Below are 15,145 nucleotides of genomic sequence, written 5' to 3'. Positions count from 1 at the left end.
TCCTCAACGAGTAATTTAAACACAGGTTCACACAACAGAGGGTAATCATTGACCCTGGATGTATTATTCAAGTAGACGATACATGCAAGGACTATATTTGCAAGTATAAACATGGATGCATTAGACGGAAAACAGCATGAATGTTTATAATGAACTCCGTCATCTTTCTAAACGTCGCACTGTAAAGTCATGTTAATAAAATGAGTAAAAGTCAAAGAGAAACCATATACCATTCCTATCAACTCTCCAGCCTTGGTATGCATGATGAGTGCAACAATCAAGCCTACAGACGATTGTTCAATACAACACACTGTCTATAAAAATATCATCTTACCGTAAAGACCCAGCACTTCAGCGAAGATGAGAATCAAAATCTGCACACTATGTTAGATTTGTTCTTGACAAGACCAAGTTAATGAATATTCACCATTCCAACGAAAAGTCGCGGCTGTTGTGCAGTACCACGGACACCAGCATCACCAACGATACCAATGGCAAAGCCTGCGGCAAGACCAGCGAGACCGACCGACAAACCAGCACCGAGGTCAATGAATCCTTGCGCAAGGGTCATTCTTGCCTGCACTAAATTGTATCCAATTCAGCATTCAGAATGATGGGCGGGAAAAGGACAGAACACACGTGAACTGGAAATGAGGACGGATACCACCAGACCGTAGATCTGCGCGTTATCAGAACCGACGGGAGTTAAGATGGAGGAAAGCAAAAACATACACCGATAATACCAGCCATAATAACAGGGACAACACATCTCATCACGAGGTCCGGCCGGAGGACACCCATAGCAGAAATACCAACACCAGACTTTGCGGTACCATAACTGCGGAAAAATGTTCAACACACCACAAATACTGCAACCCAAAAGTTTCAGACCTTGCACCAAGACCTAGCGCACACAAGCACAAGGATTGGTTAGAACATCAGAGCTTCTGACAACGTCTGCTCATGAGACTTACAGGCGAACACAATTGAGCAGGTGCAGCCCTACAAACTCTTCAGTCTCGAAAGCGAACAAGGAGAATTTAGAACTGACCATGGCACCAAAGAAGGGTGCGTAGACGGGACAAAGGTCAGACATGATTTGTACTTTGACTTTGAAGGAAGTGAATGAAGACGATTGGGCGACGCTGATAAATGGCTGAGTAGACGTAGTTCGAGTTGACGACGCCGTGGGGAGAAAGCCGATCGGAGATTCAACACCTCGGCAGCAGCCATTGTTTGGCAAGAGCTTTAGAACTAAACAACCTCCTTCTCCCTTTGGAAACTTCCAACTGCCCGGAGTCCTCGGACGGCGTATCCGACTGGAAAGACACATAATGTCTGCTTCTTTGAGATTCACCCGAAGGGTAGGTCTTTTATAGAGCTTGCTTGCGCGTTCTCACAGAGGAAACTATGCCAGGTGTGGAAATCATTCATAGACAACAAAGGTATTCCCACCAGACACTTTTTGGCGCGAGTCGCTGAATACAGCAGCTAGGGCATGATGCTCAGTGTTTTCCAAATGTAATAGTATACCATCTCTACTTGTATCTAATACTGACAAAGTCTTTCAGCTTGTCATTCACCGCGCAGTCCCCGGAACGGTTGATTTTTCACTGAAGATAGATCAATCTAATTGTACGTACTTTTCTCTCCAGCTTCCATAACACTTATCTCTCTGCAGTAAACAGAGTCGGGGTGCGTATCTCAATGTCCCATAGTATCCTACTTATTGATACACCAAAGCAGACCGTGCACGGCGGCCTAATCCTGTCGCTGACTGATACCCTTGGCTCGCTCGCTGTTGCAAGCAAAGGTCACTACATGACTGGTGTTTCGACAGATATTGGTGCATCCTTTATACGACCTGCAGGCAGGACAGGCGATACCCTTCATGCACGAGCCACACTTACTGCCATGGGTAAGTGATGCAAGATTTGTTATAATGTTCTACAAGCTCACCAAACCAGGGAAATCTTTGGCCTATACTCGTGTAGATTTTACCAATTCTGTAGGTGATTTAGTGGCGTATGGATGTAAGATTTGTCTTTAGCACGCCGAGACACTTCTTGACTAATCGCATTGCACTAGATCACACGAAATATGTTGGGAAATCGTCGTCTGACCCTGTGAGTAAAACAAATAATATTTTCTGGCTCAACAACATGACAATTTTTCCGCAGAACAACGTGAAGTTTTCGGAAGATGGCGAACAAGTAATAGAAGGGAACGATGTTGACTGATATAATTTTTTTGTTTTTACTGTGATCGTACCAAGTTTTAGAAATAACAACATTCACTTCGCACAGATGATCTGTGGCATAAACAAAGGGGTGGATCGTCAAGAAAAAATGACAATGTAAGAAAACAAACTTTTTCAGTGTAATGAATGTGAATGTCTCTATCGATCTGCATGATGCAACAGGTGGAGCAGGCGCAAAGCTGTGTCTTCCTCGCTCGCCCTCGTCAATGAACTATCCATCTTTCTCGATCTACCAAAGTCGATCAGGCGGAAGCTCTTGGTCGAGTACGCCCGCTGGATTGGCCACTCCGTTGGCTTGCCCTGCTGCCACAGAATGTTCCGCGCTGCGAAAGACTCGTGCAACCACCCTGCATGATGGAAGCGGAAGAGAAGCGATGCGCATTCTTGCTTGTCGTCTATGCACAACTCATCTGGGTTTATCTCCTCGCCACAGCACTCCAGGAGTAAGATCGGACTCAAATAGTTAGGATGGTTCGTGCCATCAGTTGGATCATCGGGTGTGTAATACCCGTAGAACTGCGGGCAGAGTGCCCCGACGGGGACAGGATCGTGCAGAGGGGGCATGACATTATATCCGTTCCAGTGTTCGAAGAAGTGGTCAGGGAACGATTGATAGTTGCTCGCCTCCCGAGCGAGGTGGAGGTCGTGTTCGATTGAGAGTTTCGCAATAACAGAGACTGTCGCAGTGCGCGGAACTGTCCCCGAACCGCTGCCGCCGTGTCCACATCGATCCCAGGCGGTTTGCCACTTCTCATTAGTGTGGATGCGAAGAGCTGGTCCAGAGTAAGATGCGACGCGGACGACCCTCGGAGGTTCAACGGTGAATATTTCTTCCTCGCTGTCTTCTTCTTCAATCTGTTCACCCTCACCTTCTTCTCTGTCAGCTTGTTCTTCATCCCCATGATCCTGCTCTGACTCCTCTTTGCCTTTCCCCTTGTCTTCCTTGGGAACAGACCCCAGCGTGTCCGGCTCCTCAGAGTTCTGAATCTCGTCCACCTTCATCTCAACGTCAGGTGACTCTTCCTGCTCCACTTTGGCTCCGGGTTCTAGATCCCGCCCGTCTACGGCGTCCGTTTCAACATCGGCATTGGCATCCCCTGTTTGAGCTGGGGTACTGGAAGAGTCCGCAGGGGGATCTCCGTCCGAAATTGGCGCCGATTCATCGTCATTAGCATTGGTGGACTTTTCATCACCCGGTTTGTCATCGTCTGGGCCGATGAAGGATGCAGTCACCTGTGGGAGCTGGTGTTCCTCGATGGTAATGTGACCAACCGTTTGCTTCGAGCCAGAGGCTTGCGAGGACTCTGTTCCGGGGGCGACATCCGGGCCGGTCTGTAGGGTTTCTTCAGGTTTCCCTACCGGATTATTTAAAAGTGCTTCCCATTTCCCATCGTCCTTTAACTTCTGAACCTGTCGACGGGCGTCCGACTCCACACAAGTTCTGCACAGACGAGGCTCGATGAAAAGGTCACGGGGAAGCTCCCAATCCACACTATGCACAACTGAATGATTACCGGAGCCCACTGCACTTGGTGAAAGATAGAGATGAGCTTCTTCCACTTGCATCCTCTTCCGGGGTCGCGGAGGAAGCAAGATTTCAATTAGCGGCTCTTCCGTCGGTCCTTCCTTAGTGGAGGGGAAAATGTGTATCACGCTCTGTTCCTTCGCCGCTTCGTCTTCCGCTATCTCGGCTAGTTTCTGTGCCTTCAGCGCAGCCTCTTTGCCTTGTGGCGCAAGAGAGAGGGAATATGTTCGGACGATATTTCGATTGCCAACTTTGGAAAGCCACGGAGTTTCGTAGTTGGTATCACCCTCATCGATAGATAATTTATTCCAAGGGTCGTGAACATGGAGCTTTTTAGGGAGAAGATATAAGGGAATCCGCTGCTGGAGAGTCGGATTCCCATCGTGCGTGCACGGGATGAAGGGATGTGGAGAGGGATAATGATCTGGATGAAAGGGCGAATCGATGTTTGGCAGTGGCACGGCAGGTTTTTCTGTCGGTTTGTCCGCAGGTTTCTCTGTCGGTTTGTCCGCAGCTTTTTCTGGCGACGTTTCGCCTGTTTCATCTACTTGCATGACGTCATTGAGCTGCACGCCTGCGGTTGCATCTTCTACTGCATCATCGTTAGCAGCTTGTACTGTCTCCTCTTCTTGCTTGATACCGACACTCTCGTCCTGATCACCGACTGGAGGGATCGGATCCTCTGCATCTGTGACTTCTGCTATGTAGCTAGACCCAGAGAAGCCTGATTTTGCCTTCTCTCTAACCTCCTTTCGGCAGGAATACTGATCGAATATGCCCAATCTGACACGTGTGTCATAGCATAAAATCAGTTCCCCGATGTCAGCTACTGGTATCTCTTTGGGATCCTCTTCCCGATCGGCCCAATAGAGCTCCTCCTTCGCTGTAAGCTCACCAGCCTGGCGCATCCATTTCGCAAGTCTGCTTCCCGTGGAATTGGTAATGTAGTTTGGCACATTTGGGAGACGTCGAACATGGTAGAAGTCGTAGAGCGTTGCACCCCATAAATCAAGTCCATTGCCGGCCTCCTTTCCCCTCAATGGAGATGGCTTGATAGCTTGTCCATTAGGATAACGAGGCCAAACGCGGAAGATAATGCGATTCTTTCCATATCCAACGCAATGTGTGTCGTTATCGTTTTGATCTTGGATAGACTTGGGGAGTTTGTGGGGGTTGATCGTACTGAAATCAGTGTATTCGGCTCGTGAATGTTCATCCAGGCTGCAACGAAATGGTTCTAAAGTGTGCAAGCATTGATGATAGCGACATACCCCTCTTCTTTAGCACCCTTTTCTTTGGATTTCTTGGACGGAGGCCCCTTGGCAGACTCAGAATCTACAGCCTTTGCGACGCGTCGTTTAGCCTTTTGGGTCTTCAAAAAACCCCGTTGCATGGCGGAATTTGATAGAGTTGATATAGATGGGATGAACGATCCTAGGGGGTCGCAAGTCGCAATTCTACGACACTGGCAGAAACGTTGAAGGAGTGAGATCAAGGCCCAGAGGCAGAAGAGCGACCGTGATAATCAATGACTTTATGTAAGTAGTAGTGCGGGCGTCAAATATCAAGGGGTGAAGTATTTCCTAAATAGTCACCTCTTCTGAGTACAGTTCTATTTCACGGTTCACCTGTATGAGGAAGGCTGTTCGTTTATCAGTTGATTATCTGGACTTTCTATGGATGATTCTCAAAAGCACGTACAGTAGTTGCACTTGCACCTAGATACGCGAGAGGCTCGAGTGAAACCGTGACAGCCCCTAGCTGTTGACAACGAGCTTTCGAGCTCTTAACACGAATGATTGTAAATATCTTGTGACAAGTAAATGAGGCTGAGTGAGTGATGAAGACCACGACGTTGGAGAGCTCGAGATGGATGTAGTAGACCAAGTACGTGGCAGGAAGTCGGAACAATATTATTGTTTAACCGTGACATCGTCCGGTATTTAACTCACGTGACTAGGAACATATATTTTCCGACGGACAGAGTGAGACTGCAATCACAAAGCCAACAGCGATCCTCCGAACGTTTCAGAAGCAGTCAGATACCCGCATCCAAAAAAATCATGGGTTCTTGTATGTCGAAATTTACCGGAACACAACACACACGAGACCGTATGACTCCTCAATGGACCTCCGAACATCGGAATTGTGCTTCCAATACCAGCAGGTTACAGCCTCCCCTGCTGGGGAACGCAGTAACCCATGTTTAGATCTTGCTCTTACTATTCACCCTGTTGGCTTCTTGTTGGTCGGTTGCACTCAAACTTTCAAATACATCAGATCTAAGAATAACAGCAGATATGATATCGCTGCCTTTTGTGCCTGGAATGGTTCAAGTATCACAGCAGCCATGTTTGCGACGACTTTAGTGCTTCACGAGCGCTGATGTAAAGGTAAGTGTGAACAGTGAGTGGACTTATCGGGAAATGAAGACCCTCCACCTTGGTATTTCATCTTGAACAAGAACCATGGCCCGCTACTTATACGCCCGCAGGCTGGGCGGTGGACTGGCCAGGTGTCACATGTATGGATACCACGTATACATCATGTCGCACAGCGGGCGGATCATAATTTCGAAGATGATTTCGACCTCAAAAAAAATGGGTCGCGCTACCACTCACCAACTTGGCAATCTCGTGGCAGTAGGTACATACTGAAATCCGAGTAATCCCCCTGTGCATGTCGATAAGCTATCGTCGGAGGAAGACCACGACATTCTTGGATTATTGCTTCTTTTGGTTTCCTGATAGGCAAAATATTTAGAGAGGTATGATTATGCGGCTCTGGTCCTCACCTAATGTCACAATTCCCTGGTCTTCCGCACACAGGCCAATAGAAAGTTGTTCCTTCTATAAAATTATCTCTTCGTTAACAAGTTTACATTGGCCACTGATAGCAATAACCACTCACTCACTGACCTGTGTTCTTGGATTTAAAGCGTGGTTGCGTCATTGACAAACTTAAACAAGGGTCGTATCCTTGCTGTCGTCCTTCCAGGCAGCTACAACCTATAATGGATTACAGTGAGTAGTCTTTTGATATCGGGCCTGTCGACCTAATGTGTCACCTAGAATTTGCTCTATGGCTTGTTCCCTCGGGAGAGGAAGCTGAGGCACTACGCTATTTGATGGAATTCCGACCAAGGCCTGATAAACCAAGGAACGACAAACCAAAAAATGTCAAATCCAAAGATGTCAAACCAAAGGACGATAAGCCAAAGAGAGACAAATCAGGCGACAGCAAATCAAAGGATGGCAAACCAAAGGACGGAAAATCAGAGGACGGAAAGTCAAAGGACGGAAAATCAAAGGACGGAAAATTGGAGGACGGAAAATCAAAGGACGGAAAATTAAAGGATGGCAAATCAAAGGATGGCAAATCAAAGGACGGAAAATCAGAGGATGGAAAATCAAAGGACGGAAAATCAAAGGACGGAAAATCAGAGGACGGAAAATCAAAGAGCGATAGGTCAAGCACTCACTCGATATCATCTCGCTCGACATCCTCTTACTTGAGATCCTCTTATCCGAGGCCATCTTACCACAGACCACCTCGCTTCGGAGCACCCCACTTCGGAGCACCCCACTTCGGATCACCTCACTATGGATCACCTCACTTCGGACCACCTCACTTCGGACCCCCTCACTACGGATCACCTCACTATGGATCACCTCACTTCGGACCACCTCACTTCGGACCCCCTCACTACGGATCACCTCACTATGGATCACCTCACTTCGAACCACCTCACCTCAGATCACCTCACTCCAGATCACACTCCAGATCATACCCCCGCTTCGACGCTCATATTACCCTCGCCACTTTCTCATGCCCGTATCGCCCTAACACATTTCAATTGGTGCCTATGGGTGCCAAAACGACTCCTGTGCATTTCGAGTCCATGCAGGTCGGAGACGACTTCCTCAGCTCATTGTCCATCGTCACTCAAAAGTCCAGCGAGCTCATGCAGCTACGCGATCGTATTATGGACCACCTGAAGGCGAACAACATTCGAGTCTTGCCAAACCCTTCATTTCCACGCATGTCCTTGTTCTACCTAGATGAATCATTCAAAGGAGAACGCTTGCTTCTTAGCAAACAACTGCGAGAGACAGGAAGAGTCCACGAAAAAATAGGCGGGGAGAAAAAGATGTCGCTGAATTGTAGTGTGGATGGTGCGGGGCCTGAATTCGACGCCATGGTAGGATTTGAAGGAATGGAAATATGGCTCGTTGATTGCACTGAAGGAGTGGAAGATTGGAACGTCCTGGATAGACGGTATCTCAAGCCACGAATGCCCAAGGCCAAGGTCTACGTGAAAAGAGGCGATCCTTACATGAATATATTTGGGAGTGAGGGGCCTGATCCTTACCAGGTCAGAGAAATGGCGTCCCATATTCCGAGATGGGGCGAGCCCGGACATTCTGGTATATACGGGCCAATGGCACCATATTATCCTCTGGACCCAAGGTAGCGTGCGCCTTCCTGGCTGTGATTTGCACTCAACATAATTCCAACCACAGATATTATACGCATAATCACGCACAATGGGAAGACCCGAGGATGCGAGGCAATATGTATCCAAGTCAGAACAGGTGGGGATATGCCCCCAACATGAATGGATACCGGGAACTGGAAGGATACTTTTGAGTCCACCGGCGGCATTTGTGCACATTACCTGGTATTGGCTGTAACGCTCCTTAAATTAATATCGTCAGTTACACTTGCATTTAAACTATAGATGATATAGAGATATAGATGGATAGGAATTTACCTTGACGGTTTTGACATTACAGCGTGTGCACTGTGGTCGTCACGGTACATCCTAATCTATCGCATCCCAAAGGATCTTAAGAAGACAGGATTCAGGATTCCTGCTGCACTTCCTAAAAGCTGTGAGAGTGCAATTTACTCCTTCGCCGACTGTCGGATCGATTACCATCGCGGTGCCCTTCTCGAGTGAATGATATCGATGCATCGATATTTGCTGCTGGGCTACAATTGCGAGTTGTCACCTGCGGACTGCGGTCATGGGTGCAACTTAAAAGTAAAGTGCTGGCGCAGTCTTTCAAGCATCGTGAATAAGGTTGTTTTGAATGTGTACAGATCGAGGGCAGAATTTGAGAGAAGCTGTTGGAGTTACGTATCGCGGTTGTTCAGAAACCGGCATAGTTCGGAGCCGCCGGCTATTTGCCCGTACACGCTTTACAGTACCGTGACTGACTTATACGTGGCGAGAGCACTGTCGGCTGCAACGTGCTCAGCAAGCCCTGCTGAGCCAGCATGGACGAAGCATCTGATGTTATGCCCAGTGAACTGCCAGTTGAACGCCGCCAACGTCACACGCGGGATCGTACGGCTTCGTTGAATTCACTTTCTCACTTCAAAAGTGCATCGTCCAAGCATATACGACCTAGGTCCACCCTCCGCAATCGTGGTTCTAATGCAAGCATGAAGAGCGTTGGGTACATATCATCCTTCCAAGCTTGAATAGTGCTTATGTATGTCCCCCAGCTCCGACACTGACCACTCGGAAATTATTTCCCCCATTCCTCGCCGACATCTCCTGCAAACGTCACAGAGTCTTCATTGGCTTAGGGTTGACACGTCGTCGGGAGATGAATGGCTCAACAGAGGTGTCTCTCCCGTTTCCGCGTCTTCAGTCGGCTCTGTCTTCCCAAATAACAGGATGGCCAATCGACTTAGCTTCACCGCTCTTATGGAACACGAAAGAACCGCCGTTGGCCCATCATCCACGGCTGATGCGAGGATACTTGAGGATGATCAGGGAACTATTGGAGCTGGAAGGCGGTTTGTGAGGTGGATGCATCGGAATAATATGAAAAACTGGGTCGTTCCTTCAGCTATCGTTGCATCTACCTTGGTTAAATGGTGCATCGGATTCGGAACATATTCTGGTGCGCATAATCATTGTGCGCATACTTTAATCTCAAGTCGCCGCATAGGCCACAATACGCCACCTATCTTCGGCGATTATGAAGCCCAGCGACATTGGATGGAGCTTACTGTACACCTCCCCGTTAGGGAGTGGTACACTTATGACTTGCAGTACTGGGGCCTTGACTATCCTCCTCTGACTGCATATGTTTCATGGCTATGTGGAAGAATGTAAGTCTGTCAAGTAGAATTCGTTATACTATCTCTATTTATCTTGCGTCTCAGTGGGTCTTTAATCGAACCTTCGTGGTTCACGCTACAGGCATCTCGCGGCTTAGAGACCGGAGGAAGCAAGCTATTCATGCGAGCCACTGTGGTCATCTTTGATCTCCTACTTTATATTCCAGCATTGTACACCTTTGTATGCGCATGGCAGGGCACGCGATCATGTAGGAAACGAGTACGTTCGTCAATCTATTGTCATAACAGCTCCAGATGTTTATGGTGGTATCCTCGTGTCGCGAGTAGCACGCTGCGCTGCTCACATTACTGTTCCATCCAGCACTTCTGTTGATCGACTTTGGTCATTTCCAATATAACTCCGTCATGTTAGGTAAGTCACTCTTTATTGGTAGTATTTCTGATTCTCACTAGCATTTTCTCTCAGGTTTGACGCTACTTGCGATTAACGCCTTCGCAGCCGGACATGATCTTTTGGGAGCTATCTTCTTCGTCTTGAGTTTGGGTTTCAAACAGATGGCTCTTTACTACGCACCTGCGGTCGGCTCTTACCTGATTGGAAAATGCATTTATCTAGGCCCCGTCCATGGGTAAGTCTGTCGCAGCTGCAGGACTGCTTTTAACGCACTAAATATTCTCCAGTACTCGCCTGTTTCTGCGTCTAGCGCTGACGACAACACTAGCCTTCGTCATCATGTTCGCACCCTTCCTTCCACCCTTCTCTCCTCTCTCCACTATTGCTGCGCCTATCATTCGCATCTTCCCGTTTGGACGTGGTCTCTTCGAAGACAAGGTTGCCAACTTTTGGTGCTTTACCAACGTGTTGGTGAAGTGGAAGCGAATATTTGCTAGCAGAGAAGGTATTCTGATCAAAGCATCTACTGGCCTTACCGCTCTTGGATTCTTACCTGCTGTGGCTGCGCTCATTTTCGGTGGTTACAAGACTCGGTTGCGGAAGGGCGCTCAAAACCACTCAGTGGACGTATCTCCTTCGATGGCACCCGCATCACCGTCATCACCAACGCCAATCCTGCCGCTATTACCCTATGCACTCCTAACCTGTTCCATGTCGTTCTTCCTTTTCTCCTTCCAGGTGCACGAGAAGACTATTCTTATTCCCCTCCTACCTCTCACACTCCTGCTGTCGGGCGCCGCACTCACTGACGATGTATTCTTGTGGGGAGCTTTAGGCAACAACGTTGGTGTCTTCAGGTAAGTAGTGTGCGATTTTGCATGTTCGCGCCGCTAATTGGGATGCTGTTCACTTGTAGCATGTGGCCCTTGCTCAAAAAAGATGGATTGGGACTTCAGTACCTTGCAATGCTTATTCTCTGGAACCGGTTGATTGGGTATAATCCATTCAAACTACGCTATGGGCATTTTGTGGGACTCTTATCTTCCGTACGAAGTGCTTCTTTTTCATGGTTCTATCACAGTTGATGACATCTAATCACAGGTGGTACATACAGTAATAATAATCCTCCACCTGCTCGAGCTTGCAGTGACGCCTCCTGCACGCTATCCCGACCTCTTCCCAGTCCTCAACGTCCTAATATGTACCCCGATCTTTGGACTTATCTGGCTTTGGAGCATCAAGCGTTCAGTGGAAGTGAGCTGGGCTATAAGCGGACTGCCTGGAAAACGCGAAAAAGAGCCTTCTTCAACTGTGTCTGCAATCAGCACAACCTCGTCGAGCGCAACGTTCGGGCAGAGTCCGATGCGTGGAGAGATGGGGGTGCGTGCGACGAGTCTTGGGTATGCAAGTGGGCGCGGGCGTGGACAGGCTGATGCTAGGAGACGAGCGCTTGTGACGAGTGCAGGTGGTGATCGGGAGCATTGAGCGTTGGGATTTGGCTTCGTTTGTTTTTATTTAAAGGAATATATATGATGGCGCATATCCACCTGGATTTCAAGGAGAGGGGGACTTCTCGTCCTCACACTCAGCGGCTCAATTCAGATGCTTCTCTCATTAGGTTGTACACAGTGACACGCACGTTGTGCAGGCAGTGCAGCTTCGCACTCACATCGGCGGAGGCCTTTCTGCACTTGCTCCGTCCATGCGTGTCCTTCGCTCTGGCAGGGATGGTCTAGTTCTCACCTCTGGGCTTCCCGACGAGATTCTTGCGATTGTATTCAAATACTTCGAAGATACACTAGTCCCTGTAGGTCTGATGCATCGGGTCTGCTAATTATGATTGATAGGTTGTGTATCAACTATACTTGTTGGTACACTTTTCAATGCGTCAGTGATGCATCGGAACACACTAACTAACTACCGGACTCTATTACCTCTGTTGTAGTCGTCCCTGGGCCGCTGGCCTATGCCATTAATGATTCTGTCGCGGGATCGTAAAACAGATCTTGCTCCCCATTTATATCTGTACTATGTAGATGCTCGCGAAGCAGGCTGCAGCAAATGAACGAAACTATGGAAAGCCAGACCTGAGACAACCGCGCTCAATTTTTCGTGTGCATGCTTCTCCCGACGCACCATATAAGGCATACGCTTCTATGGGACACCTGCCACTGCGAATCACAAGCGGCAGTTTGCGAGAGATTATTGGACCAAGAAAAATTCAATGACAATAGTACAAATGTAACAAAACATAACATCAGGTGTGACGACATTAAGATACGGCGAGTTCAATATATATCAAGCTTGCCTTCCATATGCCTCCAACTCGAAACCGGACCATTCACAGTAGTGGTTGCACACATGTTTCTTCTCAAACTGGCTCACCACATCTTCGATATTTCCATCACCGAAAAGATCGTTGCCTTCAGAAACGGACCTGGAATGAATGTGAATGTTTGGAGGTAAGGTCACAGCTGGGGTACATACGGGTGCGTCAATATTTGCGGGTCTGTCAGCAACTCTGTGCTACCTGTGGTAGTACACCATGTCAGCCGACAAAACAAACATAAGTAACTTCTACGCACCCTGATAGTCGGAGATGTATGCCAATCCCCCGTCTTCTCATACTGAACGTGTTGAGTAAATGCTAGGAAAAGCGCTGTACTGTACCCATCCTCGTCAGGATCAAGGAGCGGATTGCAGTCCGTGTTGTGAATGAATTTCACAAAGGCGTCTGGCCCACCTGGAATGAGCTCCTCTAACAGAAATGCAGTGCGGATGGAGCATGGTTTAGCACCCAGTTTAGTAACGATCATCTGGCCAGGTAGGAAGGACAGTGCGAGTCCAGCATGAACGAAACAAAGACGTGGAATCTCAAAAGGAGGGGGGGCTGACGAGGCCGCGACACAACGGTTAACGAAGGCGTAGGTAAGATCTAACAATGAATTTGCCCAGTACAGGACATTGGCTTCCTTGAACTGCTTGGACAATTCATTGGCCACAGCGTAGCATCCAACTTTGTACGTGCCTGCCGATGGTCCACTTGGAGGAAATATCTTAATGAAAGGTCTCTTGACTACTACGACTTTCTGATGCGGGATTGAACCTAGTCTGGTTGTAGGAATGTGTGATGCGAGTGTTAACCACCCAGGATGGGCACTCTTGAATCCACCTTGGCCGATGAGATTGGCAGAGGACGTGTCGACTGTCAGTTGCCCAGTCACCGATTCTGCAGTATGCAATGTGAACGACTGATATTTGTTGTTTTCCAGGATTTGAGACATCGGGCGAGTAGTGATCCAGTACAGCTGAACATTTTCATTCTGCAGGTCATACACTTTGAAGGGACATTAGCGCAACAAACAAGATACTCAAGACTTGAAACTCACCACTCTGTGCATCTACATTTGCTGTTCCGCCAGATCGGAGGGCTTCTTTCAACTCATTACGATCGGGTGACCGAAAGATATTCGTGGAAGCCGCTTTCTTTAGTGGCGGTGATGTGGAACTCAGGCTGCTGGCTGTACGGACATGGGTCCTCTTTGAGGGAAGCGGTACCCCAGTGGCAAGGTTGTCTTCACCCTGGAAGACATCAACAGAGGCTTTGGAGATAGCGGTAGTAGCCATTGGAGCTTGGCGAGTAGCCTCGTCCTACAAGAGTACCAAGTCAGCCTAGAAGCATGGGAAAAAGTAGTAGCATTACCTCTTCAGCTTGCTGAGTCCATTCTTCGACTCGCTCCGTCCATTCTTCGTATTTGCGCCACTGGCTCTCAGGTACGACGACCATGAGTGCAAACTGTTTTGTCTTGAATATCGGCGATTTTAAGCCTTTACGTCCAGCTTGAACGCATTGTGAGTAAAAATATGGCTCGTGTGCATGATGACCCGATAGATCCACCCATTGTGAGTCTCGGACGACGAATTCTTCATCCCGCCACTGAAAGGTAGGACAGAATGATTGAATCCTCGGACAAACGGTATCAAGGGTGATTTTGATGAGTCCTGGGGCGTCAATTTGAGCGTCTATATCTTTTTTTCCTTCACAAATACTCTGTATGTTGCGGCATTAGTGGTTGCATTGTGATAAAGTAGTTGAACACATACCCCAAAAGGTGTACCACGCCCACCCTTCTTCCGGCTACCTCCCTCATGAACAGCTGAAATTTTGAGCAAGATCATTTGAGATGGAGGAGGAGCATAGGATAGTTTTGCCCAACGATCACGCTCCGAGCCATAGTGGGCATGGTGTGGCGTATATCCGGTGGAACTATGCAGAGTTTGCTGCGATGATGGCTGCCACAAAGACGGAACACTAATATCAGGCCCTGCAGAAAACTTGGACCGTCCATGGGACAAAGGAATCACTGGCAGTGGATTGACCGACACTTGGAAAATCAGTCCAGCTACACCAGGTAATGGATATGACGACTTACGTTTTCTTTGGCCTGCGTTCACTGACTGCCGAATGACATGTGGATCTGGAGGGCCTCGACCAGCGAAGCCAGAACTACCACCACTGGCAGAGCCTGGAGTAGGGCGAACTAGAAATGCTTGTTAGTTATAGACCTTGTGCCAGAACTTGACTTACCAGCAGGTCGCACAGATGTTGCTGCCTTCTTCTGATAGTGTTCATGGCAAGGACCACAGACATAGCGCCCTGGTTTGCCGTGCTCTATGGTGGCCACATAGAAGCAAGGGTCACCCTTGGCAATATTGGTGCCACATGCAGGACGCTGGCACAACCGGTCCTCTTTTGCAAAGGCATCCTCGGTGTATTGAGACACAAGCTCGTAGTTAGACATAGTCACAAAGAATAGTAGTTGAAGGAGGAAACTGAAGCTCAGAGCGCAATGTCCAGGTTGCTTAA

The 15,145-nt window shown here is 48.3% G+C and overlaps 7 protein-coding genes across 7 annotated transcripts; 3 read left to right on the top strand and 4 right to left on the bottom strand.

Moving 5' to 3' along the window:
• On the bottom strand, positions 1-1,187 carry HD556DRAFT_172830 (V-type ATPase). The gene is made up of 9 exons (XM_041309797.1): positions 1,052-1,187; positions 975-1,002; positions 892-904; positions 733-838; positions 640-679; positions 428-582; positions 335-374; positions 231-283; positions 1-179 (listed from the first exon to the last, which is right to left on the bottom strand). The coding sequence occupies exons 1-9, from the start codon at positions 1,094-1,096 to the stop codon at positions 168-170; spliced, it is 492 nt and encodes a 163-aa protein (XP_041152409.1). The 5' UTR covers positions 1,097-1,187; the 3' UTR covers positions 1-167.
• A 147-nt stretch (positions 1,188-1,334) lies between these two features.
• On the top strand, positions 1,335-2,240 carry HD556DRAFT_1250635 (thioesterase thiol ester dehydrase-isomerase; the record flags this gene model as incomplete). The annotated part of the gene is made up of 9 exons (XM_041298948.1): positions 1,335-1,364; positions 1,418-1,445; positions 1,496-1,521; positions 1,572-1,635; positions 1,682-1,695; positions 1,747-1,918; positions 1,968-2,033; positions 2,089-2,126; positions 2,181-2,240. 9 exons carry the CDS (start codon positions 1,335-1,337, stop codon positions 2,238-2,240), a joined length of 498 nt encoding a protein of 165 aa, XP_041152408.1.
• Positions 2,241-2,398: 158 nt separating this feature from the next.
• On the bottom strand, positions 2,399-3,826 carry HD556DRAFT_1250649 (uncharacterized protein; the record flags this gene model as incomplete). The annotated part of the gene is made up of 2 exons (XM_041298950.1): positions 2,399-3,144; positions 3,679-3,826. 2 exons carry the CDS (start codon positions 3,824-3,826, stop codon positions 2,399-2,401), a joined length of 894 nt encoding a protein of 297 aa, XP_041152407.1.
• Positions 3,827-4,078: 252 nt separating this feature from the next.
• On the bottom strand, positions 4,079-4,891 carry HD556DRAFT_1198259 (uncharacterized protein; the record flags this gene model as incomplete). The annotated part of the gene is made up of 2 exons (XM_041296321.1): positions 4,079-4,209; positions 4,576-4,891. Coding segments are annotated over 2 exons (447 nt in total), but the record flags the coding sequence as incomplete, so codon positions are not given.
• Positions 4,892-7,569: 2,678 nt separating this feature from the next.
• HD556DRAFT_1250609 (uncharacterized protein) lies at positions 7,570-8,259 on the top strand (the record flags this gene model as incomplete). The annotated part of the gene is made up of 1 exon (XM_041298945.1): positions 7,570-8,259. A coding segment is annotated over one exon (690 nt), but the record flags the coding sequence as incomplete, so codon positions are not given.
• A 689-nt stretch (positions 8,260-8,948) lies between these two features.
• On the top strand, positions 8,949-12,003 carry HD556DRAFT_173318 (glycosyltransferase family 57 protein). The gene is made up of 9 exons (XM_041309799.1): positions 8,949-9,250; positions 9,300-9,703; positions 9,752-9,914; positions 9,969-10,143; positions 10,212-10,296; positions 10,351-10,513; positions 10,566-11,135; positions 11,195-11,324; positions 11,380-12,003. The coding sequence occupies exons 1-9, from the start codon at positions 9,069-9,071 to the stop codon at positions 11,761-11,763; spliced, it is 2,256 nt and encodes a 751-aa protein (XP_041152404.1). The 5' UTR covers positions 8,949-9,068; the 3' UTR covers positions 11,764-12,003.
• A 656-nt stretch (positions 12,004-12,659) lies between these two features.
• HD556DRAFT_1314653 (uncharacterized protein) lies at positions 12,660-15,080 on the bottom strand (the record flags this gene model as incomplete). Its single annotated transcript, XM_041300976.1, has 9 exons — positions 12,660-12,701; positions 12,766-12,804; positions 12,864-13,615; positions 13,668-13,929; positions 13,982-14,215; positions 14,255-14,329; positions 14,383-14,681; positions 14,712-14,819; positions 14,867-15,080. The coding sequence occupies 9 exons, from the start codon at positions 15,078-15,080 to the stop codon at positions 12,660-12,662; spliced, it is 2,025 nt and encodes a 674-aa protein (XP_041152403.1).
• Between the last annotated feature and the right edge of the window lie 65 nt (positions 15,081-15,145).

This window comes from Suillus plorans, assembly GCF_016647745.1.
Source record: "Suillus plorans strain S12 chromosome Unknown HD556scaffold_124, whole genome shotgun sequence".
Classification (NCBI taxonomy): Eukaryota; Fungi; Basidiomycota; class Agaricomycetes; order Boletales; family Suillaceae; genus Suillus; species Suillus plorans.
The sequence above is the reverse complement of the archived record's forward strand: the minus strand, read 5'-3'. Positions and strand labels throughout refer to the sequence as shown.

Coding starts and splice junctions, on each gene's coding strand:
- HD556DRAFT_172830 (XM_041309797.1), bottom strand. CDS start 1,096: ATGTCTGACCTTTGTCCCGTCTACGCACCCTTCTTTGGTGCCATG. Junction 583..639: donor CGTCCTCATTTCCAGTTCAC/GTGTGTTCTGTC, acceptor GATACAATTTAG/TGCAGGCAAGAATGACCCTT. Junction 375..427: donor CGCGACTTTTCGTTGGAATG/GTGAATATTCAT, acceptor CATAGTGTGCAG/ATTTTGATTCTCATCTTCGC.
- HD556DRAFT_173318 (XM_041309799.1), top strand. CDS start 9,069: ATGGACGAAGCATCTGATGTTATGCCCAGTGAACTGCCAGTTGAACGC. Junction 9,251..9,299: donor GCAAGCATGAAGAGCGTTGG/GTACATATCATC, acceptor TATGTCCCCCAG/CTCCGACACTGACCACTCGG. Junction 11,136..11,194: donor AACAACGTTGGTGTCTTCAG/GTAAGTAGTGTG, acceptor GTTCACTTGTAG/CATGTGGCCCTTGCTCAAAA.